The sequence below is a fragment of the Sorex fumeus genome, unplaced genomic scaffold (assembly GCF_029834395.1).
Source record: "Sorex fumeus unplaced genomic scaffold, SorFum_2.1 ptg000051l, whole genome shotgun sequence".
NCBI lineage: Eukaryota > Metazoa > Chordata > Mammalia > Eulipotyphla > Soricidae > Sorex > Sorex fumeus.
This window is the reverse complement of record NW_026606108.1, coordinates 20,597,757-20,620,993: the sequence shown is the minus strand read 5'-3', so window position 1 is coordinate 20,620,993 and position 23,237 is coordinate 20,597,757. Positions and strand designations below refer to the sequence as shown.

The window sequence follows — 23,237 nt, the reverse complement described above, 5'->3', positions numbered from 1 at the left end:
AGGCTCTGGTGAGGTAAAATATTTCTGAGCATGGAGCTGCATATTTCTACAATGAAACACGAAGACATTTTAGAACATAGATTTTCAGATTTATTCAATACTGGAAAGTAATATTCAATGCTGGAAAATAAAATCAGGGTTTTTATTTTTTTGTTGCAAATAGCAACTCTTATTTCTAAGAGCCCTAAACTCCTTCAGATTTGTCACAACAAATAATATCAAGAAAAGGTAATAATTGAAAACAAATGATATCAAGAAAAAGTAGTCAGTTTTCTCACACTCATGAAAACTCTTCTCCCACATCCCAACCCAGATCCATTTTTGAGGTCAGCTTCAAAGAGAATTTTGGCATTCTGCAGAGCGTCAGCTCAGGGCCTATGAATATCATTTATTATTCTCCACCATGAAGAGTGTTTCCTTTCCCACATCGGCTTCTTTTAGGTGCTGTTTTCCTAAGTTCACAAAAAGTGTTATTACCTGTGTACTTATTAGCTTTTGTGCTTTCATTCTGACATTGTACATCACCATTTTGTGTTTGACCAGGTAAACCCAGATGCATTATCAGTATCTAACTAACAATAGGAAAGTTTCCTGTCAACCTGAAGTGCCACACACACTGCCAGAACCAGTTCTATTCCCTAGTCTGAATAATTCAGGTTGTCAGTCTTTATACATCACTTACAAGTTAAAAGAATGTCCCTCATTCAACAGAATAAGAAACTTATGAGGACAAATCCTTAGAACTGCAAACTAAGTAAATGTCACATTTTGTAACTATCAATAAGGAACCAAAACATAAAATTAGTCTTTCCAAAGTTTGCTTTAATCTCCCTAACCATCATAATATGAGCAATATGATGAATAAAAACAATAGAAAAACATGCACAAGAAAACAGCACTTTCCAACTTGCTATTCATTCTATTAATTCAATCAGCAAATATATTATACATATATATAGCAATGGCTCTTTTATCTTTACCAATTTGATTAGGAAGATACAACAGAATGATAAAGATAACAAAGTCAATCCTCAGTTCACATGATGAATACTCTATAGCCAATAAAACAACAGGTTATGGATCAGAGCAATAGTTCAACGGGTAGGGACTTTGCCTTGCACATCACCAACCCAGATTTGATTCCCCAGAATCCCATATATCCCAGAGCACCACCAGGAGCAATTCATAAGTGCAGAGCCAGGAATAAGCCCTATGTATTGCTGGTGTGACCCAAAAAGAAAAAGAAAAAGAAAAAATTCCAAAAAAGCATGATACTTGGTTTTCTAAGCTAGCAGAATTAGCTTAGTGTAAATTCCAAAGAAAACCAGGGGAAAATAACTACAATGTTCCCAGTAGAAAGAAACTCATAAACTGTGTAATCTTTCTTCAGAGGAGGCAGCTTTAGGGAAGGTAAGGGGTTATGGCAGCTGTACAATTCCAGTTGCAAATGACACTGATTATTTCATCTTTGAATAAAATAATTACTTGGTCCTTGTACATAAGGAGTATGCTTTTCTGTCCTTATCAACTTAACAGTGACTGAACAAAATTCTGGCTGAGAAGGCTCTTAAGTGAATGTAATCAAGAGTCTAAATATAAACCAACTAAACTTAATCCTTCTGAAAATATTTATAGATAGGTCTGTCTCAGAAATACCTTATAAGTTATACATATCTCTGGAAAAAGAAGGGACTCCTCCAGCCTATTAAAGTACAGAATATTCTCAAATTAAAAAAAGAAAAAGAACAGAGGTAAAAAACAAAAAGGTGTCATGTTTAATACAGCTTAAACAATACATAGTAAAACTAAATCTGCACAAAATAGCATATATCTGTAGCCTTCCTTTCAGTCCCTTGGTTTGTGTTAAGCTATAAGCACAAAATTTAAATTGCTTAGTTCTTTAATTTTCTTTTCACTCTCCATTTTGCCAAGCAACTTCTGCATATGTGACAGACCTTTATATTAGCGAAAAGTTTTCTTATTTCTCTTTCTTTGCCAAAATTCTGATTCTCACATACCAATCAATAGCAATCTGTCTTTTACTGAAAACCATTTTTTTTTAAGTTAAGAGGATTATATTTTTGTCAAGCAGGAAAAAAATAACATTTCTGTACATGAGACAGCATGACGTATTTTTGGATTCCTACTATAAGGTTACATATTTTAGCTATAAGGGGAAAGAATGAATTTAACTGTTCTTATACAATCATATTTTTGGATGTGAAGGCAGATATGATAATGAAGGTCTTCAAATGAAAGTTAAGACATAGCACTTAAGTTTGTATTTATTTGTTAGTTGGCTATATTTTTCTGTAAATTTTATGTTGTTTCTTTTAAATATATTTACCATTGTTGTATCCATTTTACCACTCTAGTCGTTTGCGTATAATCTATTTTGCAAAATGGCAAAATCTGTAGCATGTGGTTTACAAGCCCAAACAAAGAGAAGACATCACTGCCTCCAGTGGCAGACATCAAACTTGGGGTCTCACCCATGCCAGGCAGAAGTTCTCACATGAGAAAAATTCTAGAGACATGATTCTGAGAAGAAGCAACAATCACAAATGAGTAAGGCATACCAGAAGGTGAAAATTTCCACTTTTTCTGGGGCATTTTTTTTTTGTTTGCTAATTTGTTTGTGAGTTGCACCCGGTGGTGTTCAGGGATTACTCCTGGCTCTGCACTCAGGAATCATTCCTGGTGGGTTTATAGGACTATATGGGATGCCAGGAATTGAATCCAGGTCTAAAGCAGGCAAAACAAGCACCCTACTCACTTTCCAGCCAGATGGGTCATATTTTTTGGTGTTTGCTGTGCTCCTTGATTGGGGAACTGAAAAGTAATTCTCTGAAGGGATATTATTAGAACTTCCAAACTAGATTAAGAATTTTTATAGTAATGGATTATGAATGAACACCAGGCTATCAAAGCTTTCAAATCCCCTAGGTTAAGATGGAAATTAAAAAATCATTTCTCTGTTGGATACTTGCCGGCTGGAGAAAATATTCAGGCAAAAGGGAGAGAAACTGGGTACGTGAAGATTGTAAAGTCAGAGTTGTGGGGAGAAAAGCCTCTCAAGAGAATGTCTCCGGGGATGACATTTAATAAAATAAAATTAGTAAGACTTGCCCAAAACATTCAAACTATATGGATGAAAGGGTAAAATGGAGATGCTAAAGTTTAAGACACTGAAAATTGTATACTTGATGATTAGAAGATTTACTGGGAAGACACTTGGAGGAACCATTTTTAATACTCAGGCTACATAATAATTCTACTCATAAAAGAAACACATTCGAAAACAGGATGCCAGGACCATATTTCATATCACACACAATACAGTTACTACTGGATTCACCAGTGATGCTTTTAAAAGTAAAGCAAACCAAGCGAAATGAGTCAGAAAGAGAGGGATAGACATAGAAAGATTGCATTCATCTGGGGGATATAAAGTAACAAAGTATGAGATTAATACCCAAGAATAGCTGAGATCAGCACCAGGAGGATTACTCCATAACTTAGAGGCCAGCTGGGTATCCTAGAGGAAAGGGCTATTCAGATAGAGAAGGGAGCACCAAATAAAGGATGTTTGGAGGATCCTCCCAGGAGGGGAGATGCATGTCGAAAGTAGACTATGGACTGAACATGTTTGCCACTCAATGTCTCTTTTGCAGACCACAACACCCAAAAGGAGAGAGAGAACACAGGGGATTGCCCTGCCACAGAGACGGGGGGATGGGGGGATGGGGGTGGGAGGGATATTATCCATGGTGGTGGAAAATGGGCACTGGTGGAGGGATGGGTATCTGATCATTGTATAATTGAAACCAAAGCACAAAAAATTGTAAATCTACAACTTTAAAAAAAATAAAATAAAATAAAGGGGAAAAAAAAAAAAGTAAAGCAAACCAAAATGTTCTGTTATTGTTCAAAAGAATGGCTTAAATTTGTAAATAATAATAGCTCCCACTGATAATTTTGGGCTGTTTGCAGTATTTATTTGTTTTCACTTAACACTTTAATTACTGTGATTAAAATTTATTAATGCTTAGTCCTTTTGAAGGACATCAACTGAAATATGTGTTCAAAACAAAGAAAAATGAGTTAATACAGTAACAATGATCAGAAGTAAGGTCTTTATCCATACACAGTGATGTTCTTTTTTTTTAAAAAAAAAAGGTTTTTGATTTAAACTTTCATTTGAACACTTTTGGGTGACTTAGAAAGACTAATAGTATTAGACTTTAATTCATTTGATAAATTATAGTCTAAAAATTTTATTCATACGCTTTTTACTAAGTATTTTCATAAAAACTAAGTTACACATGTCAAAGTAGTTTAATAAACTGCCCTCTGTAGTCAAACTAGTCACCTCGGATTTCTAGCATATTTATTTTTGTTTCTAGCTCACAAAAATTAATTAAAACATTTGGAACCTATTCACAGAAAGGTTCTGAGAACATCATTAGAATAACTGGTTAAAAATCCCTACCAAAAATTCTATGTAAAATGATTGATTTATAATGGATACAAATAAAATAGCATTTCCATCAACCCTGTGAAATACAAATCAATCCAACAGATTAACAAAGAAGGGACATAGGTGATTCAGCAAGGAATATCACAAATTGACAACAATGCTTTGCATGTGTGTGGTGTTATGGTTCCTAAAACAGATTCACAGCCATTAACTGACTATGTTTAGGACTTTTAAATAATGCTTTTGGAGGTACTATTAATTACAGAAACATAGAGTAAAATGATAGGGATTTGGGTGGTAAATATCTTGTTAGGGAACTGAGAAAAATACCACAAAGAAATGAACACCCCTATCTCTGTGACCAGAAGAGAGACATGAGTTGGAACAGAGTTGAACTCAGCAGATAAACAAGGAAAAAGCAACAGCTGGTTTGGACTCCGTGCAACTCACTCAACCAACTACAAAATAGTAAAAAATAAATTGGAATGTAAAAAAAAAAAGAGCATGCATTCCAATTGCGACAAGAAGATTCTGTACTTACCGTATCTCAGGGGAGCAACCCAGCAACTGTGGAGTGGACATAAGAGGCTGGGGCCCAGTCTTCACAAAACAAATACCTGGGAACTGTGACTCCCATATGGAAAAGAGAGAAAACTGAAACCACTGTACTTTTGGGGGTGCAAAGGAACTGAACGTCAAGTTAAGCACCTGACTCTTAATATCTGACCTGTAAAATGTAGCTTTGAAAACCACCAGAGCTCTGCAGTACCCACCAGGCAACAGAGATCTGAGAAACACTTCAGGTTTCTTAAAGGGCTCATGATCCCACTCAGACTCACCTGTTCCAGGAATTCAAGTGAGGGATTGAAACTGCACCTGGACTTTAAGTGAAAGAACTTACTTGCTTATAATGAAGAACAGCTATGTGAAATCTAGGTATGTGAGTCTAAAAACCAGCATTTTCGATTTTTTACTCATCTGAAGTTTCTATGTATTATAATACAATGCTATTTCAATAGCAAATGTTTTAAATTTTAAAAACTACAGGACAGGGGCTGGAGCGATAGCACAGCAGGTAGGGCATTTGCCTTGCACACAGCCAACTTGGGTTCAATTCCCAGCATTCCATATGGTCCCCTGAGTACTCAGGAGTGATTCCTGAGTGCAGAGCCAGGAATAACACCTATGCATCGCCGGGTGTGACATCCCCCCCCCCCAAAAAAAAAACAAAAAATAACTACGAGACATTAATTAAACACATTGAAAAAGATACAAAGAGAATAATGTTCCCTGCCCACAAACTGGAAGTACTGCTACTGTTCAGATATTTATACTAGTGAAAGCAACATATAGATATAATGTAATCCATATTAAAATTTCAATGTCATTTTCACAGAAATAGAACAGCTATAAAATTTGTAAAGAGCTCTAAAAGATCACACATAAAGACATTTTAAGAAAAAAGAAAAGGCTTGAGGAATACTATTCCGTAATTTTAAAACTCTATTACAAAACTATAATAATTAAAAGTATGATGTTATGCTAAAAATACAAAGATTAGTAAAAGAGAGCAAAGTTAAGGAAAAAACATTGTGATATATATATATATATATATATATATATATCCAAATAATTTCATGATCAAGGATTCAGGAATATACAAAGGGGAAATGACAGTCGTGTCACTGAAAAGATGAATAGCCACAAGCAAAAAAGCTAACTCAAGATGAATTAAATAACTAAATATGTATGATCTAAAAGCGTACCAGTAATTAAAAAAAACAAACAAACAAGAGGTCAAGGAGTTAATACAGAGGGCAAGGTATTTGCCCTGCATATTGCCAACCTGTGTTTGATCCCCAGAACACCATATGATCTCTGAATTACACCAGGAGTGGTCCCTGATCTCAGAGTTAGGAGTAAGCTCTGAGCACCACCAGGTATAGTTCAAAACCAAACAAGCAAACAAAAAAATCTAGATAGGAAACATCTTGACGCTGGTCTTGGTAATTAAGTTTTCAGTTTAACACCAAAATTAAAAGCAAGAAAAAAATAACAAAATTAAAATAAGGAAATAATACCAAATTAAAATGACTTTATAAAGCAAAGAAAATCAGAAACAAAATAAGGTAACCGATTGAATGGGAGACTATTTCAAATATACATTATAAAGGGTTACTATACAAAATAAAGACCATACATAACTAAATGTGGGTAGAGAGGCTGGAGATAGTTCATGGTAGTTGTCTTTGTCTTATATGAGGCTATGCACAAAGCATGAAGCCAGGAGTAACATCTGGGCACATCTGTTTTTGGTGGGGTAGTGGCTAACAGTCCCCCACTTCTAAAAAATAAAAGAACACAGGCATAAGATCTAAGTACTTTTTCTAAAATGACATTCATAAAATCCTTGTGCACTATTGGTGAGATTGTGTTAGGATAACAAGCACAAGTATGGCAGCACTTCAAGAATTTAAACACAGACTAGTATATGATGACAGCATTTCCCTTTTGGGTATTGATCTGGGAGCTAACTCAAAAGCTATGTAGCTTTATGTCTTCACATTCATTGGTATCACTCTTGAGAATAGTCAAGAAAAGGAAATAAGCTGAGTCCATGGATGAATGGAGAAAATGGGGCAAGAGTACAAAATGAACTATTACCCAACCATAAAAAAGTGAAATTTTTTCTTTTGTGACCATAAGATATCCCTTTAGGTATTATGCTAAATGATAAAACATGTGAGACATGTAATACAGAGAAAGACATATGTCACACAATCCCATATATAAGTAGGCTCTTCAAACAAACAAGCTCATAGATACAGGTAACAGGCTGGTAGTTACAAAAGGTGGAGAAAATTAGGTGAGGGAGTGGTAAAAAGATACAAAATTGATTATGAAACAGATATTACAAGAATGTATTGTATACAATCTGAAGGGCAGAGTCTCCTGCCCCTGCTCCTGGCTGTCCTCACCAGGGCCCCTTGGAGGGAGGTGGGTTGAGTTTCCCTCCCCGCCCCCAGCAGAGCGCTGGCAGCCAAAGACCTCCAGAACCAGCCATAGCCATGCTGAGACCACTCTCCACACATCCAGACAAGCCTCATGCATGAAGGAACTGGCAGAGGAACTCCGGCATGCGGGTTCCGGGGCTGAGATCTCCAACCCTGCTCGGATTGGGACTGGGCCTTCTCCACCCAGATTCCTCATCTTCCAGTAGGTAGGCATTACACACACCAGCTGCTGCCAGCGCTAGGTGATCCCATCAACGGCCAAGACCCAGAGAATATAAAACCCAGCTCCCAGAAGTGTGAGGTCGCATTCGTGGCTGTGCAATATCTTATTATCTCGTTTTTACTTTAGAGAACCTGGCAGGCTACCGAAAGTATCCTGCTTGCACGGCAAAGTCTGGCAAACTTCCAGTGTCGTACTCAATATGCCAAATACCAGTAACAATGATAGGTCTCATTCTCCTAGCCCTGAAAGAGCGTTGAATATGGCTTTTTTAAAATCTCAGGGCTACGAAGAAGGAGACATTACTGTTGCCTGCTCGAGGCAATCAACAAACAACAGGATGATCGTAATTGTGATCATGACAGTCTGAAGACTATATTTAAGAGCAATGATAACTGTATATTTGAAAGTTGCAAAAGGCTTATGCATAATGTTGTCTTGAACCTGTAATAGATGAATGTTAATGATATGAATTGTGAGGATTCTTTAACAGGGTATATAAGTATCAAGTCATCACAACTTGTATCTGTGGGAATTAACATGCATGTCACATGTCAACTATAAATCAATAATAAGTCAGTTGCCTTTACACAGAGTGGAGATGGAGGAAAGGCAATAGTAACTCAAGAATCTAGAAGGAGGAAGTAGGGCATTATTAATTTGAATGTGATAAAAACATGCTCCAGATCTGGCTTTGTTCTTTGGTCAGAAAAATATGGGCTGGAGAAACTGAGTCCTAATCTACACTTAAAGTTTCAAATTGATACTTTTATCCTCATACACTGACCTACCCTCTAAATTAACATTACAAAGATATGCCATAGTTAACATCAATGACCTAAAATCTGTAGTAGAAATTTCTGTTGTAGAAATTAAAAATTTCTTTAACAGTTCTGAATAAATGTGACTTAAAATAAACTTGTTAGTCTAAAAGTGTTCATTCTTAGTACAGTAACTAAATTTACAAAAACTTCTTTATTTCAGAAATTTGGTACATGAAAGGTCAAAACTGCTGAACTATAAACTGTACATTGGTCAGTATTCTCAGAATTAAAGTATGGTAGCTAAGAGTTACCTTAAAACTCATTCATCATTTTATTAAATGTCAATTTTATCTCACTGATTTTGGGCAGAAAAACTACTTTCCAAATAAGTCTAAAGTGTTGAAATAAAGGCAGAAAATAGAGTCCCCAGTGTCCCCTCTTCAGTTGTGGGGGTCTGGGACGAGGACACCTGATGAGACTGTAGGTAGGACCAAACAGCCAGACAGTCTGAATTGCTGAATGATGCTAGAGGCCTAATAATGAAATCGATTAAAACACTTTTATTGGAGAGAGCTCTAGGGCCCAGGTTTTCAGTGGTTCCACAGAGTGAATCTATTATGATTTTTGCTCCTGGGGTCATTGTTGAATAGATGAAATTCACAAATTAAACACCAGTAATGGAAGTGACATACTTAGTGTCAAATGGCAATATTACTATGAAGTCAGAACTTCTTAGGATGTCCCCCTCCCCTTATAGAAATAGCAGACATCCTTTGATCTTAGAATGGAAAAAAAATAGTGAAAAGTGAAGTTGCTGGAATAATACATGAGAAAATGAGGTTTGCATAATTCAGCAGCTCATTCATTTTAGACGGAAGCTAAATTGCCTGAAATCCCTTTCATATTATGCAAAGATCACACATATTAAGAATGTCAAAACAGCATTAGGTAACCCCTTCTAAGCGTCAAAATAACCCCTCGAATACAGAAAATATGTACAAAGCTTGGAGGCATGAAAAACAATTAAATGGTGATGTTTTGGGGAGAGATTGTGGGGGACTAGGGGTCAGTTCTGACAAAATATTGAAACCAAGATCCCAGGTAGTTGGAACTCAGGATACTGGTGACTATTTTAGACATCTGCAGGTGATTTAAAGCAACTCTAAGAGATGGAGAGTATCAGGAAGTACTTGGTAATATGAATTTACCTAAACATTTGATCAGTCTAGAAGTCATAAACAATTAGGAGTATTTCCTATTTGTTTTTCATTGGCCTCCACACAATTCTATAACCTTTGTTGACTTAATTGCCTTTTAAATATAGTGGCTTAATTTGCAAAGCCACTTTATTTCCTACTTTAGACTTTTCCAAAAGGACCAGAGTGAAATCCTAGAGCAGCTGGGGAAGTGAAGCACGATAGAGTTGTTGCCCCAGAAAGACATGGGGCCTGGAGTTTTATGTCCAGCTCTGCTGAGTAACTTAATGGCTGTGTCACAGCTTTCATAGTCTCAGAACCAGGCAACCAGAATGCTCCTAAACACCCAAATATTTACTCAAAAAATCCCAATGCATTGCTACAATAACATACAACATCATATGATTTTTCTGTGGTATCCATTCATAATCAGATCCTGTGTAATCAACCCAATTAAAATATATATGCTACATAAATACATATATAATCACTTGTGGAATTTCATTTTTCATAAATCATTAGCTCACACATTCAATAGAAATCCTTCCCTTTCATGGAAATCACCAATATTTTATGTAAGGACATATAATGCAATCTTCTGCTGCAGGTTTGAAAGTATATCATAGCAAAATATGTTAACAGTAGATAACTGGGAGAAAGAAACCCAATCAGAACAAATACAAGACTTGACATTCTTATATCACATTTGTCCCATGGGGAAAATAATTCAGTTAATGCAGTGATTTATGATTTGGTTTCCAGTGCAATTACTTGTGGAACTACTCAGGCCTTTCTGCATGGAGTCTCCAAAACAGATATAATTAGAACCTGGTCTTACATAGTTTCAGAGACTGTGAGTAGCTGGAACTTTTGATCATGCTAAAAGCAACTACTGATCTGTTCAAAGAAAGCTAAGTAATACATTCCTTCCTTTTATCCATTTACAAATCAGATGCAGGAATAATTCAAACAGAAGATATTTTTAGATAAATAAAACAATTTCAAGTAAATAGCAGACAGCACTTTTTCTAGATCATTATTAAACTAATGAGAGGGATGTACGAATACAATAATACAAAATTGGGAGTGTGAGAAATTTCTTTTGCAAATCTCTTTGAAAATACTTTTGACAAAACATCCTATATTTAGTTTAAGCATGACCTAAAAATAATTTTTTTTATAACTATTATACTTGTAAATGGAAGAGAACATGGGTCAGTTTTTTATTTTTGTATTTTAGCAGTATGATAACATCATCATAGAAGAAGGACAATTGTTGTCTTAAGCTAACATGAAAATAACCTTTCCTATCCCAAAGTAGTGGATGGATACTACAGGTTTTGAACTATGTGTTCTACCTTTCTCTATGAATGGACACTGTAATATACAGTATTATGGTTTACTTTTAGCAGGAACATCATTTTCAAAAGGAACCACTGCTAGCTTCATGGTATCCTCTATGTAGGAATAAAATTCCCCCAATGGATGATGTAGAATCTGCTCACAAAGATTTAAGGAAAGAAAATCTGAGATCTTCAGGATGTGGATAGATAAACCACATTTTTATGTTGATTTAATGAAATATGAGCTTCCAATATGAGAATATAAGTTTCAAAAACAATGCCGGCTGATTATGAAAACTGCATTGCTACTATGACACTATAATTATGAGTTTCCAGGAAAATATTATATTATGTGAATTTCTTTTCATATTTTATAAGTTTATATATACACATGCATACATACATACACATATTTTTTTAATGTAAACACACAACTCAGTTCCACTGAATGCTACGATATAACCAGATGTGAAAAAATTCTTAGAAATAAATTTCATTTTCTTTGATATTCTGCCTAAAATAGTCATCTTTTTAAAAGATGTAGCTTAAAAGAGCATTCCAACGCACCATAATATGTTCGGAAAAAGACTACAAAGAATTATGATTGAAGGCAAACTGCCTATAGCAGCAATAATTAGTTTTGACATCAAACACAAGATATATTTTTAAATACTTTTTATGCAGCTTTACAATAAACAAATCTCCATTCAAGATGATTCCCCTCTACTCTAGTCCCTTGATAGACCCATTATCCAGCCATGCTTCTAACATTCTAACATGCCTGTAGGGAGAAAAACTTTTTTATAGCTTCAGGGTAGACCATCCAATCCTTCCCAGATTACATCTGCTAAAAAGTGACTGTGGCTGGAAATTTATCCTGAAGGCCTTTCAATGTTTAGAAGAACAATTTTCTGTCTTCTGAAAAAATGTTGGGAACCCTGGTATATTTCAATTCTAAGGAGAATCAACTTAAAGCCAATGCTAAAACATTCTGTTCCAGGTACATTTCTATTTCCCCTTACGATTCTCCTGTAAATATGGGTTCCTTTCAGGAAGTAGAGGGCATGTTGCTGCAAGGGCAAGAACATTCACCCTTGGAGGTAATAGATTATGTGTGTCCTGAAGGAAAGTGGAGTGTAAGAAGGTTCTTAGAGGGTTGGAAGTGCCCCAGGCTTGCAATAAATGGTCCTCAATGTATCAAAATGGAAGTAAAAAAGAATAATGTGTGAAAAGTTCTCTGATGTAAATCATGGTATTTTACTTAGAATACTTGGGCCACTGCACTCACTATGCTTTCCCAACTGTTCTTGAATTGCATCCCTTTGTGATAATATGACGATGGGATCAAAGGACTGCTGCTTCATTGGGATTTTGAGGTACTTTTTGCTTTTGCCATTATTTACAATTGTTTATTGATAAAAGATAGAACATTCCATCATAGACCAACATCTTTCATTGCATATAAGGCGGAACACAGATTAACTGTTTAGCATTAAATATAAACTTATCTGTATTCTCCACATTTAATAATAAAAAACTAGTGAAAAACAGCTCCAGAAAAAAATAATTGGTATTAAAATTTCTTATTCCAAAAGGCATTTTTCAAAGCTAAGCATAGGAAATTATTAATAGATTAGTTTGGGATGAATAAAATGAATCAGTTCCATCTCTGATAGCTAATAAAAATATTTGAAATCTATAGGTCACAGTTTGTGATGGGTCAGTTTTTTTTTAATTTGCACATATATGTAAATATATATATGCATCTTTTTCATTATTTTGTGGTTTTCAGTGGTACCATTTTAAAATAACTTCTACCCAGATATAAACAACATACTGCATACTTACCAAGTAATTTTTATGCCACTTTGCTGAATGCAGGATTTATATATTTGGGCTTTTTATTGCTTGTGCAGAAAGTGCTCATTACTTATAATTTTACGTTTATAATATAGAAAAGAAAAGAAAACAACAAAAAGTTTGCTTTTGTCAATGGCAGACGTCACACTGTTGTGGTAGTGGACTTTCTCAAGATGGTCTTCTGTGGTTTTGGTGCAGTGGAAGGAGGCACAGTTGCAAGTCTGAGTGGGGGGAAGCTGGTGCTGTGGCTTATGCCCAGCCCCCCATTTTCTAGTGGGAAAGGAGGGAGATGGGGTGGCGGCGGGAGGGGAGGTCCTGGGGGTGGAGGCTTGCCCAGGCCGTGGCTAGGTTCGCTGTGGAAGTGCACCTCCCTGCTTTGGATGTGGTAGCGGGGGTCACAGTCGGGGCAATAGCCGTGGTACTGCACTTTCTCACTGAAGCGCACACGCTCCCTCGGCCCGGCCTGTGGACACCTGTCTTTCTCAGGTCTATGCATCAGAGGTGGCCCCGGAGCCTTGTCCGAGTTTTTGCTGGCCTGGCAGCAGAGGTCTCCGTTTGAAATTTTGCTGGGAGGTCCTGGTAAGCCTCCATTGCGCAGAAGGGTGCCGTTGGTCTTTAGGGGATTGGTGGGGGGCACCCCCCTTTGGGGGTCTTCACACTTCACTGGGGTCAACCGCGGCGGCGGTGGTGGTGGGTTGGGCTTTCTCAAGACTGTGAGGATAGCAGAGGGGTGGGCCGGCGCTTTGATGAGAGGCGCATTGGCCTGCACTTTGAGCTTCTCTATGCTGGATGCTGTAGTGCCACTCGAGCTACTGTTGAGGGTGTCCGTTTTGGAGCTGTCAGTCATCTCATCCTCCAGCTGTAGGTCGGAGGTCAGGGTGTCAATCTGGTCAACCACCTGGCAGAAAGCACAAGGGAACTGTTGAAGAATGACCCAAAGTGACATACACTCCCACATGCACTAAGACACACTGTCTTTGTATCTGGTTGTGATCTGCAACTAGAGACATATACTCAGCTGGGCAGCTCAATGTCCACACAGAGCACCTCTTCAGTATGCATGCACCATCTCTGACTCTGTTTGACCCACAGAAAAACTTCTGATTGGTACAAAGCTGATTTACTCTGGGCCAATAAGATAGCTCAGTGGGCTAAATACATGCCTGGCAGGCCCAGCTGACCCTGAATTGCCATCCCTGGAATGATGTGGTCTCCCATGCACCATATAGCATATAGCCCTGGTGACTTCAGCACAGATGAACCAGTTCCTGCACCTCCCCCAAGAATGTAAAGCTAATTTTTATTCTTGTGGGGCATAAACGAAAATGCCAGGAAAACATTTATCTCGGATCCCAAATGAGAGAAATTCAGATAATCTGCAAAATTATGACTTTTCTAGAGTCCATCTGAAAGTTGAAGTCACAAGGTATGCAAATGAAGGAACCCAATGAACTGCTATGACATTACACCTTCTGAAAAGATGGAGGAGTGAGCACTTTGGCACGTTTGGCAAATCACAGAAGAAGGAGGTAACATCCACTCAAGTGAGAAAAGAAAGAAGCCAAAAGTTAAATGAATAATCAAGTGCAAATTATATGCTATAATGACAATTTAAACTCTCTTGGTGCCCAGACACTAGGTAATGTTTACTCACTTATGCATCCTTTTCATGGGTCCCTTGAGAACAATGCCAAAGGCAGAGCAGACACTGGGAATACTCTCTCTTGGGCATACAGTCACAAACCCCATTTTCTTCCCAGATCCTTTCTCTTACAAAACAGAATTTCAGAACTAGAAGATTTGGAGGGCACACCTATCAAGATACAGGCACTAAAGGCAGGATAGTGAGATTGGCAAGATTTTACTTGGCTTTTCTGCTACTCATCTTAGACTACCACCTCTGATGCCACTCTCTAACACCAAGAACCACAGAAGCCACATAGGTGAACTGGTCAGGAACTTTCCTGCAACTAACCTTTTACTTTACCGTCATGATTGTAATGAAATTATAGTCTCCTCCATCATGTAGCTGATGTCATGAGAATTTGGAAAATATCATATAAATCATAAAAGAGGCAGTGTTCCTAGTGTTGGAAAATCAACAACTAAGGGGCCAGATTTTCTAGGGAAAGTCCTCCCTTTCTCAAGAACATCCATCCCAAAGCCTAGTGAAGCACACCCAGATTTCACAAGTTTGGGGGCATCTCTTCCCTTGGTTTGCCCACGCTATGTCTCCCTTATAGCAAATATTAAAGAACACTGCATGAAAGCTCCCACAAAGGGCTTGCCTAGGTGTTAATCAAATTCCTACACTGCTTTGGTGAAAATCTAGTGGGGATCAGGGTTTCAATTCAAATATGTTCATTACAGAGCTCAGCAAATGGGTTCTAAGTCACTGATGCTTGGTGCAGTCCAAGATCTTGGAGCCATTCTTATGGTCACTATATATGTATTTTTATGTGTTCATAAGCAAGTTAAGTGTTGCTTTAAATATGATTTCTTTTCATATGAAGATAAGTCCTTCATCTACTCTTTCTATATGCCTCTCTTACTTGGGGCAAAACTGAATTTCACTATTTGACACAGGATGCCAAGATGAAGTTCAAAATAAAACTATTGATTTTTTTGGTTTTGGGGGTCACATGTGATAATGCTCAGGAGTTACTCCTGGCTCTGCACTCAGAAATTACTCCCAGCAGTTCTCTGGGGAGCTGGGAATCAAAGTTGGGTCGGTCACATGCAGGGCGAGTGCCCTACCCATTGTACTATTAGTCCAGTTCCCAAATGAAACAATTACTATACATCCAGAATTTAAAGTTCATGTCGAAATTTTGATTATCAATTCTACCAGAGCAGAGCCTTCTATTTTAATTCTGAAACCTGTATATTTAAAATCCATTTACTTCTCTCCATTTTCATATTTGATTCTAATCTGAGCCATCATCATTTAAAACATGGCCTAGTTACTTTATTCCCCCTCATTTTTGTAACATAAGAGATATTTTTTAATTGAATTATGCTTCTGACAACTCCCTGCTTAAAATCTCTCAATACCTATTCATACTCCAGCTGCAGGTCATTATCAGAGAATGAGGGACGTAATGAATGTGAGTGAGATGAGCCAGCTTTGTTCACGGGAACTATGTACTCTTTCACTTGGAGAGGTCAGAGACTCTCGACTTGTGACTGTCTCCCAGACTGGCAGCAAAGGAGAGGAAGCCGGTGAATTGAGAGGGAATAGAAGCAGCAACTCCAAGATAAATAGGTACTTCCGCAGTCCCAGAGGGTCTGACAGTTCCTGGTGTGTTTTCATCTCTTCCTTGTCATCTCCTTAGCCTAAAACCTGAATCAAACTAAATAATACCCTGACTGAGAAGGAAATCCAGAGGAAAGACCTGACATTCATTAGATGCTGTAAGAATGGGAAGACATGATCATGGAATGTGCTTGAAGGATGAGTGGCTATTGATAGGAAAGGAATGTTTCTAAAAGTTCTACTCAAGAAAGAGCCTGCTTAAGGTCTTCTGGGAGAGGAGTTGTCTAAGAATAAATAATTTAAAGTAGACTCTCTTGGGATTAGGGCCTGTAAGAGACTAGGGAAGCAGTCTGGCTGTAAGAATCTTTGTTATGCTCTAATAACAAATGTCCAAAGATTAAGAAAAAAAAAGACAAAGTAGTCACAGAAGCATGCCCTATTAAAAATGATGGTGAATTGGTTTCAGAAAAGCCAAACTTGAGGCTCATTCTAATGATAGAAGTCACAAGAATCTAAACAAGAAATTGAAACCAAGCCATCTCCAGGTATATAACCCTTTAAAGGTAGAATTTAGAAAAGGAATATAAAGGTCTCACAATAATTTAAAAAAAAAACATTTACCAGGTCACATCAAATTAGGATGACAGATTAGATCTTCCTACAAGCTTTAGGAAGTAGGCTGAAGGAAACAGAGAAAAATGTTTCAATTTGAAAGACATTGAGGATGTAACGAAGTTTAATTCTTCTGTAAAAGTAGAGACAGACATACTCACTTCAGACTAAAACCGAGAGAGTGTTTCTCCTGCTTTTTTTTAGTGGTGAAACAACCAACAAGTTTCAATGAAGAAAAAAAGTAAAAACAAAAGGCAGTGCTAGAATACAAGAAACAAAGTTGGACAAGGAAATCATTGATTAATAGTAAGGTCTTATAAACAGGATCAGGGACATCCACTGGAGCAGAGACCTTTTAGGATAAAAACAGACATTCAAGAGAAACACAGGTTTATGGGGTTGAAAAGCACAAAGATGTTCTTTCTGTTCTTCTGTTTCTTCATTTGTTTTAGGTCTTCTTCTTTGTTTAGTGAGAGGTAAACAGTTATCAACCTAACTAGGTAGTAAGGAATGGAGTAAGTGAATATAAAGTAATTTTAAAAAATTAGCTGAATCTATATGTTCTGAAAGGATTACATCTCAAATATCTGATGCTGAATGTGGATTAAAAAAAATCACAAATTGGTCATTTAAAATAGGGTAGTAGGGACCAAAACTAGGAGCTCTTAAAACTGTAGCCAATGTTTGAAGCTTCCCCAAGGAAACAATGGTCAATCAAAGGTTTTGATGTTCAAAAGTCATTACAAGATCCCTATACACTGAACCATGATGTGGAAAACTTTTAACCAGTGCCTGTCTTCTTTAGAGATCTTGTCTATTTTCTAGACTGGCAAGAACCCCTGGTGCTCAGTGATTACAACTAGTTCTTGTGTTCCAAGATCACTCCTAGTAGGGGAAGGGACCATGCAGTACAGGGAGGAAATGACTCCTGCACACAAAGCATTGGCTCCAATCCTTTGAGCTAACTCTCCAGCCTCTTTTGAGACCTTCTGAAGATTAAAACTCAAACTCTGGAGGAACTCAAGAGATAAACATGGGAGGAACCACAGCATAAAATTAAATATATATTTACGAATTTGAAAACCATTTTCCTACAAATAATTCAAATTTTTTGAACTTACAAAGGTTTCAAAATTATTCCCAGTGTTTAAGTATGTTACTTGTAGATAGAAATCCAGGTACCTTAGTTTGCAAAACACGAAAATTATCATGTATAGACAAGAAGAAGAATGAATGAATATTGGGAAGCATCAACTATAATGCTGAAATATTTCCTTTTTAACTTTGCTATAAAGGAGTCAGGGTAATATGTTAACATGTGTTAAGTCTGCATTCTATTTGTTTTATTTATTTTTGTCATGTGTGAACTATTTTATAATTTGAAAATAAAATAAATCTTCAGCACTGGTCAAAGTTAGAAAGAAAGAAAAGAAGCAATTCTTATAGTTGCCATGTGGAGCACATATTGAAGGGGATGTAGTTTATTTACTTGGCTTGTTAGATGTTATTGAAGCCAACTAAGGGATGAATCAATTAACCAGACAAAGACTCCACTGTCTTATAATTACACTTCTCCATTTTGCTGAAGCTATTTCAAAAATATCATATTGTAACTACAAAGGTAACCACAGGCCTGATGGAATTAAAGAGAAAGTCAAATGAAGAAGGGAGGATGATACACGTAGATTGTTTGCAGATATCTGGAGGTGGAAGGCTGCAGAACAAAAAATCTTTCACGTAAGAAAAATGACATTTAAACATCAGGTGCAAAGAAAAAATGGGTATCTCCAACTTGTTCTTGAATCATCAGTTCAAGTGTTTGTGGCACTGCACTGTTAGAGAAAATTTTTCTAAAGACAGTGAAACAGAACGAGATTTAAAGAAAGATAATGCCAAGCATTGTGTTTGATGGTTCCAGGAGTTTTTTTCTTTAACATACAAAGAAACCATGTGCAGCTTGTGGAATAATTAAGAATAATGATCATTGTAGCTTAGAAGTCACGTGAACAGCAGGTTTTCAGACTTGGAATATATTCCTCAATATTTTCATAATTATTTCATAGAAACAGATTTGGAAGAGATTTAGTGATACTATGATCTCGGTTATTGATTGGAATGCAAAACTCAGTTCATATTACTTCAGTAAATATTAAACTCCCAGAATAAAAATACATTGAGGATTGTTATTAGAGGTAAAGGTAAAGGTAAAGGCCCTCCCGTTGATCGTCGATTTGCTCGAGCGGGCCCAGTAACGTCTCCATTGGAGACTTTGTTGTTACTGTGTCTGGCATATCGAATACTCTCGGTAGCTTGCCGGGCTCTCCGAGAGGGGCGGAGGAATCGAACTCGGGTCGGCCATGTTGGCCGCTTGTAAGGCGAACGCCCTACCCGCTGTGCTATCGCTCCAGCCCAAATTAATGTAAAATTAAAATAAAAATTAGAATCATTTTTTCTGTGCCTACTGGGCTCAGTGTTTTACTTAGACTCTGGAAGCACATATCTCTGTATTCCTGGGAGAAAACTGGAAGCGCACATTTTCCAAATTCAGTAATACTATACTCAGTGAAGGAAGTTGATACACTGCAGACCCCAAGAGTAAGTTATTTCTTCCCTTTACACCCACCCCTTACCCATTTCCCCAGCAGGTTTTGATTTTCAAAGTCTTTAACTTTGCCTATTCCAAATAGTCTAGAAAGAGAAACAGGATGGATGAGGCAGAAACAAAGAATTGGGTGGTAAGGAAAAACTGTCTTCCTGGGATACCTGTCTCTATCTCGCCTATCCCACATATTATAATGAAAAATGTTTTTATGTCTTTTCCAAACAACTAAGTTAGTTTAAGTGTGTATTTATCTTTAAATATTTGCCTATGTGGTTGTATATGGATTTAGATCCTTCCTAAATTCTACTTAGAGTGTTTAATTGAAAACCACATGATATATTATTTTACTGCCTTAAAAACAAACACAATTCCTAAGGGTCTCTTTAACCACAAAAGTTTCTTTTGCGGATATCATGAAGAGAAAAGGGAAATTAAACCAAAAATATATCTGTGTAAGAAACTATGAATTCTCCTGAAATCTTTAGCATTGAATTATACAACCATCACTTTTTAAATATGATGTAGCAGCCACAAATTACTGAAGAGAAATGAATGGAGGCCACAGGAATTTCTGCCAAGAGTAATGTAAACACAGTTCTTCAGCAATAACTGTCAGACTGAGTTCAGTAGCAGAACTCAAATGCAGGCTGATACAAGTATTTGTTCAAGAGTACAGGATGACACTGGCAGAGTCAGCAAGAAGCTCCCTAGAAGAAATCAAATAGAATGTTCTAGAGACACCAGTGGGGCAATTCCAACATGAAGAAATTGGGTTCTATTTCCCTGGTGTCATATTTCTAACTCACAAACTTCATTTTTATTTTCATGCACTGTAGAAGCATCACAGAAGCTCAAGGTCACTCTCCACATGCTTGGAGGAGTCTCATGCATGAAGGAACCTGCAGAGGAACCCAGGTGCGCAGATCCCAGGGCTGAGATCTTCAAGCCTGATTGGATCGGGACTAAGCCTCCTCCACCCAGATGCCCAATTTCTAGTAGTTGGGCAGTTACACCCACAAAATGCCCCCGAAGCCATGGAATCCCATTAATGGCCAAGTTCCTATCACAATCATGATCATCCTGTTGTTCCTCGATTGCCTCGAGCAGGCCCCAGTAAAGTTTCCTTTGTCCTAGCCCTGAGATTTTAAAAAGTGCCATATTCAAGGCTCTTTCAGGATTAGGAGAATGAGACCCATAATTGTTACTGGTATTTGGCATATTGGGTACGCCACGGGGAGTTTGCCAGACTCTGCCATGTGGGCAGGTTAAATTCAGTAGCCTGCCAGGTTGTCAAAAAATAAGAATGAGATAATAAGATGTCATGCAGCCACAAATGCGGCTGCTCGCTTCCAGGAGCTGGGTTTTATAGTCTCTGGGTCTTGGCCATTGATGGGATTACACAGCACCAAGTGGGTGTGACCCCTGCCTACTGGAAGATGGAGGATCTGGGTGGAGGATGCTCAGCCCCGATCTAAGCAGGCTTGGAGATCTCAGCCCCGGGACCCGCATGCCTTTGTTCCTCTGCCAGTACCTTCATGTGTGTGGAGAGTGGTCTCAGCATGGTTGTGGCTTGTTCTGGCCAAGTTCCAGAGACTATAAAACAAAGCTCCTGGAATTGCACGCAGCCACATATGGAGCTGTGCAACCTCTTATAGTCTAGTTCTCCTTCTTGGAGAACCTGTCAAGCTGCCAAGAGTATCCTGCCCACATGGCAGAGCCTGGCAAGCTCCTGTGGTATATTTGATATGCCAAAAACAGTAACAATGATATGTCTTATTCCCCTGACCCTGAAAGAGCCCCCAATGCAGCACCATTGAGAAGGAAGGGTAAGGAGAGGCTGCTAAAATCTCAGGGCTAGGACAAATGCAGATGTTACCGATGCCTGCTTGAGCAAATCCATGAAAAATGGAATGACAGTGATACAGTGATACAGTAGAAGCATTATATAAAATCTGTCTTCATATATTGGTTGACCAAGTTGATCAAGTTACCAGTTGACTGATTTATCTATGATTAACCTAGGACAAAAATCTACTGACAAAATTAAAATAATGAGTTCTTTATCATGCAGTTAATACAGTTTTTCATTCAGTCAACAGGCCCTGGCATTTGTTATACTGCATATGCATTGATGTGTATGAATCACTGCTGTCATTTAATGTGAAGGGGACCATTATATTGAATGGGGTTTGTGATAGAAGCAATTTAACAAATGGGCATGTTGAAATTTGGATAATTACAGAATTTATTGTTATTTAAATAAGAATGTATGTGAACTTAAAAAAAAAGTATTGGTGACTCAGGAGTGTTCACTTATAAATGGTCCAGTTTCCAGGAAAAGTTGTGCAGGAGGAGAACACTAATTGCTTGCTTCTGAAAGAATGCCTATAATGGGCTTGTGTTCCCAAAACGCTCTCTAGATTTCTAGAGCAGACCTTATTTCCTTGACATTATCAGTGTTTTTTGGAGTCCAGTCCATCTGATACTGAGAGAGTTATAAATGTACCAAATACAATATTGTCATTGTATTACAGAATGCTGAGGTATTCTCCTTGCATTTCGTAGGGTATATAATATTGTCATTATATTACAGAATGCTAATGTATTCTCCTGGCATTTTATAGGATAGATAATGGGAGTTAAATAATGAGAGTAATCCAGGGTAATGAAGGCAATCTCCTAAAGTTGGCAGATAACAGTCTCTGAATAACTCTCTGCTTTGTTTCTCCTAGGGTATGAACTACATTTTCAAATACAAGTTTATGGCTGGAGCTCCAAGGATTGACAAGGGTGGAAGGTACATGTACCCTCTTTTAAAGAGATGTTTCTAGAATAATATATTTTGTACATAGCTGACCAATAAAATTCAAGACTTATATGCCTATATATTAGAAAATGTAATGTGCTATCAGAGGTTACACACATCCTAAAAATCACTTCTGTAGCACTGTCCTCCGTTGTTCATTGATTTGCTTGAGCAGGCCCAGTAATGGCTCCATTTTGAGACTTATTGTTACTGTGTTTGGCATATCAAATACGTCACGGGTAGCTTGCTAGGCTTTGCTGTGTGGGTGAGATATTCTATGTAGCTTGCTGTGCTCTTCAGGAGGGGCAGAGGATTCGAACCTGGCTCTGCCGGGCTGGCTGAGCGCAAGGCAAACGTTCTACCACCATGCTATCACTCCAGCCCTGTTTCTTCCACAGAAAAATATATATATTCAACTAACATCGTCTAAAATAGGGACTAAAACACACATGTAGATCATATATACAAAACCAAATAATTTTAATCATTTTCTCGTTGGGAAGAAAATATAAATATCCAAATTCAATTGAAAGCTTTGGGACCAGAGAGGGTATCTGGTTGAGGCCATTGCCTTGTATATAGCTTACTCAAATTTGATCCCAGGCACTAAAAATGGTCCCCTAAGCATAGATCTTGGACTAGCTCCTGAGCTCCAGTGGCAGAAAACCAATTTTTTTTCTTTACTGAGGTGCCAGAGAGACAGCTTAATAGGTGGAGTTCATGTTATACATGTGGAAAGCTAGGGTTCCATCCTTAGCACTGTATGGTGGGGCTCCAAGCACGAATGAGCACTGATAGGCATGACTCCAAAAGTCAAAAACAAAGAAAATTTTTATTGCCAGGCTATAAATGATTTTTGAGACAGCAGTATATTCTGATGTTGTGATATTTACTTTTTAAATACTCATATAAATGGTAATTCACAACCTGTTTCTCTGAAAATTAATTAAATGGAAAATAAACAAAGAACAACAATTATTTGCAGCCATTCTGTATCAACAGAAAATCAAGATAAAGTTTACATGTAATTTGTCTCCCTTTTCTATAGGTTTAATTGGATTTGAAAATACTTACTATACAAATA

At 37.5% G+C, this 23,237-nt stretch overlaps 1 protein-coding gene across 3 annotated transcripts in view; it reads right to left on the bottom strand.

Moving 5' to 3' along the window:
• Positions 1-383: 383 nt before the first annotated feature.
• Positions 384-23,237, bottom strand: part of PRR16 (proline rich 16) — a 250,406-nt gene continuing 227,552 nt past the window's right edge. The window contains exons 2-3 of one of the 3 annotated variants that reach the window (XR_008793884.1): positions 12,866-13,775; positions 384-452 (exon numbers count right to left, since the gene is read on the bottom strand). Coding sequence is in view for 2 of the 3 variants with exons in the window: in XM_056124506.1 (XP_055980481.1) it covers positions 13,020-13,775 (756 nt within the window). In the remaining variant the exon portion in view is untranslated. Of the gene's footprint in view, positions 453-12,323; positions 13,776-23,237 lie in introns of those variants that run through there. The other 2 variants (XM_056124506.1, XM_056124505.1) reach the window with 2 other exon arrangements.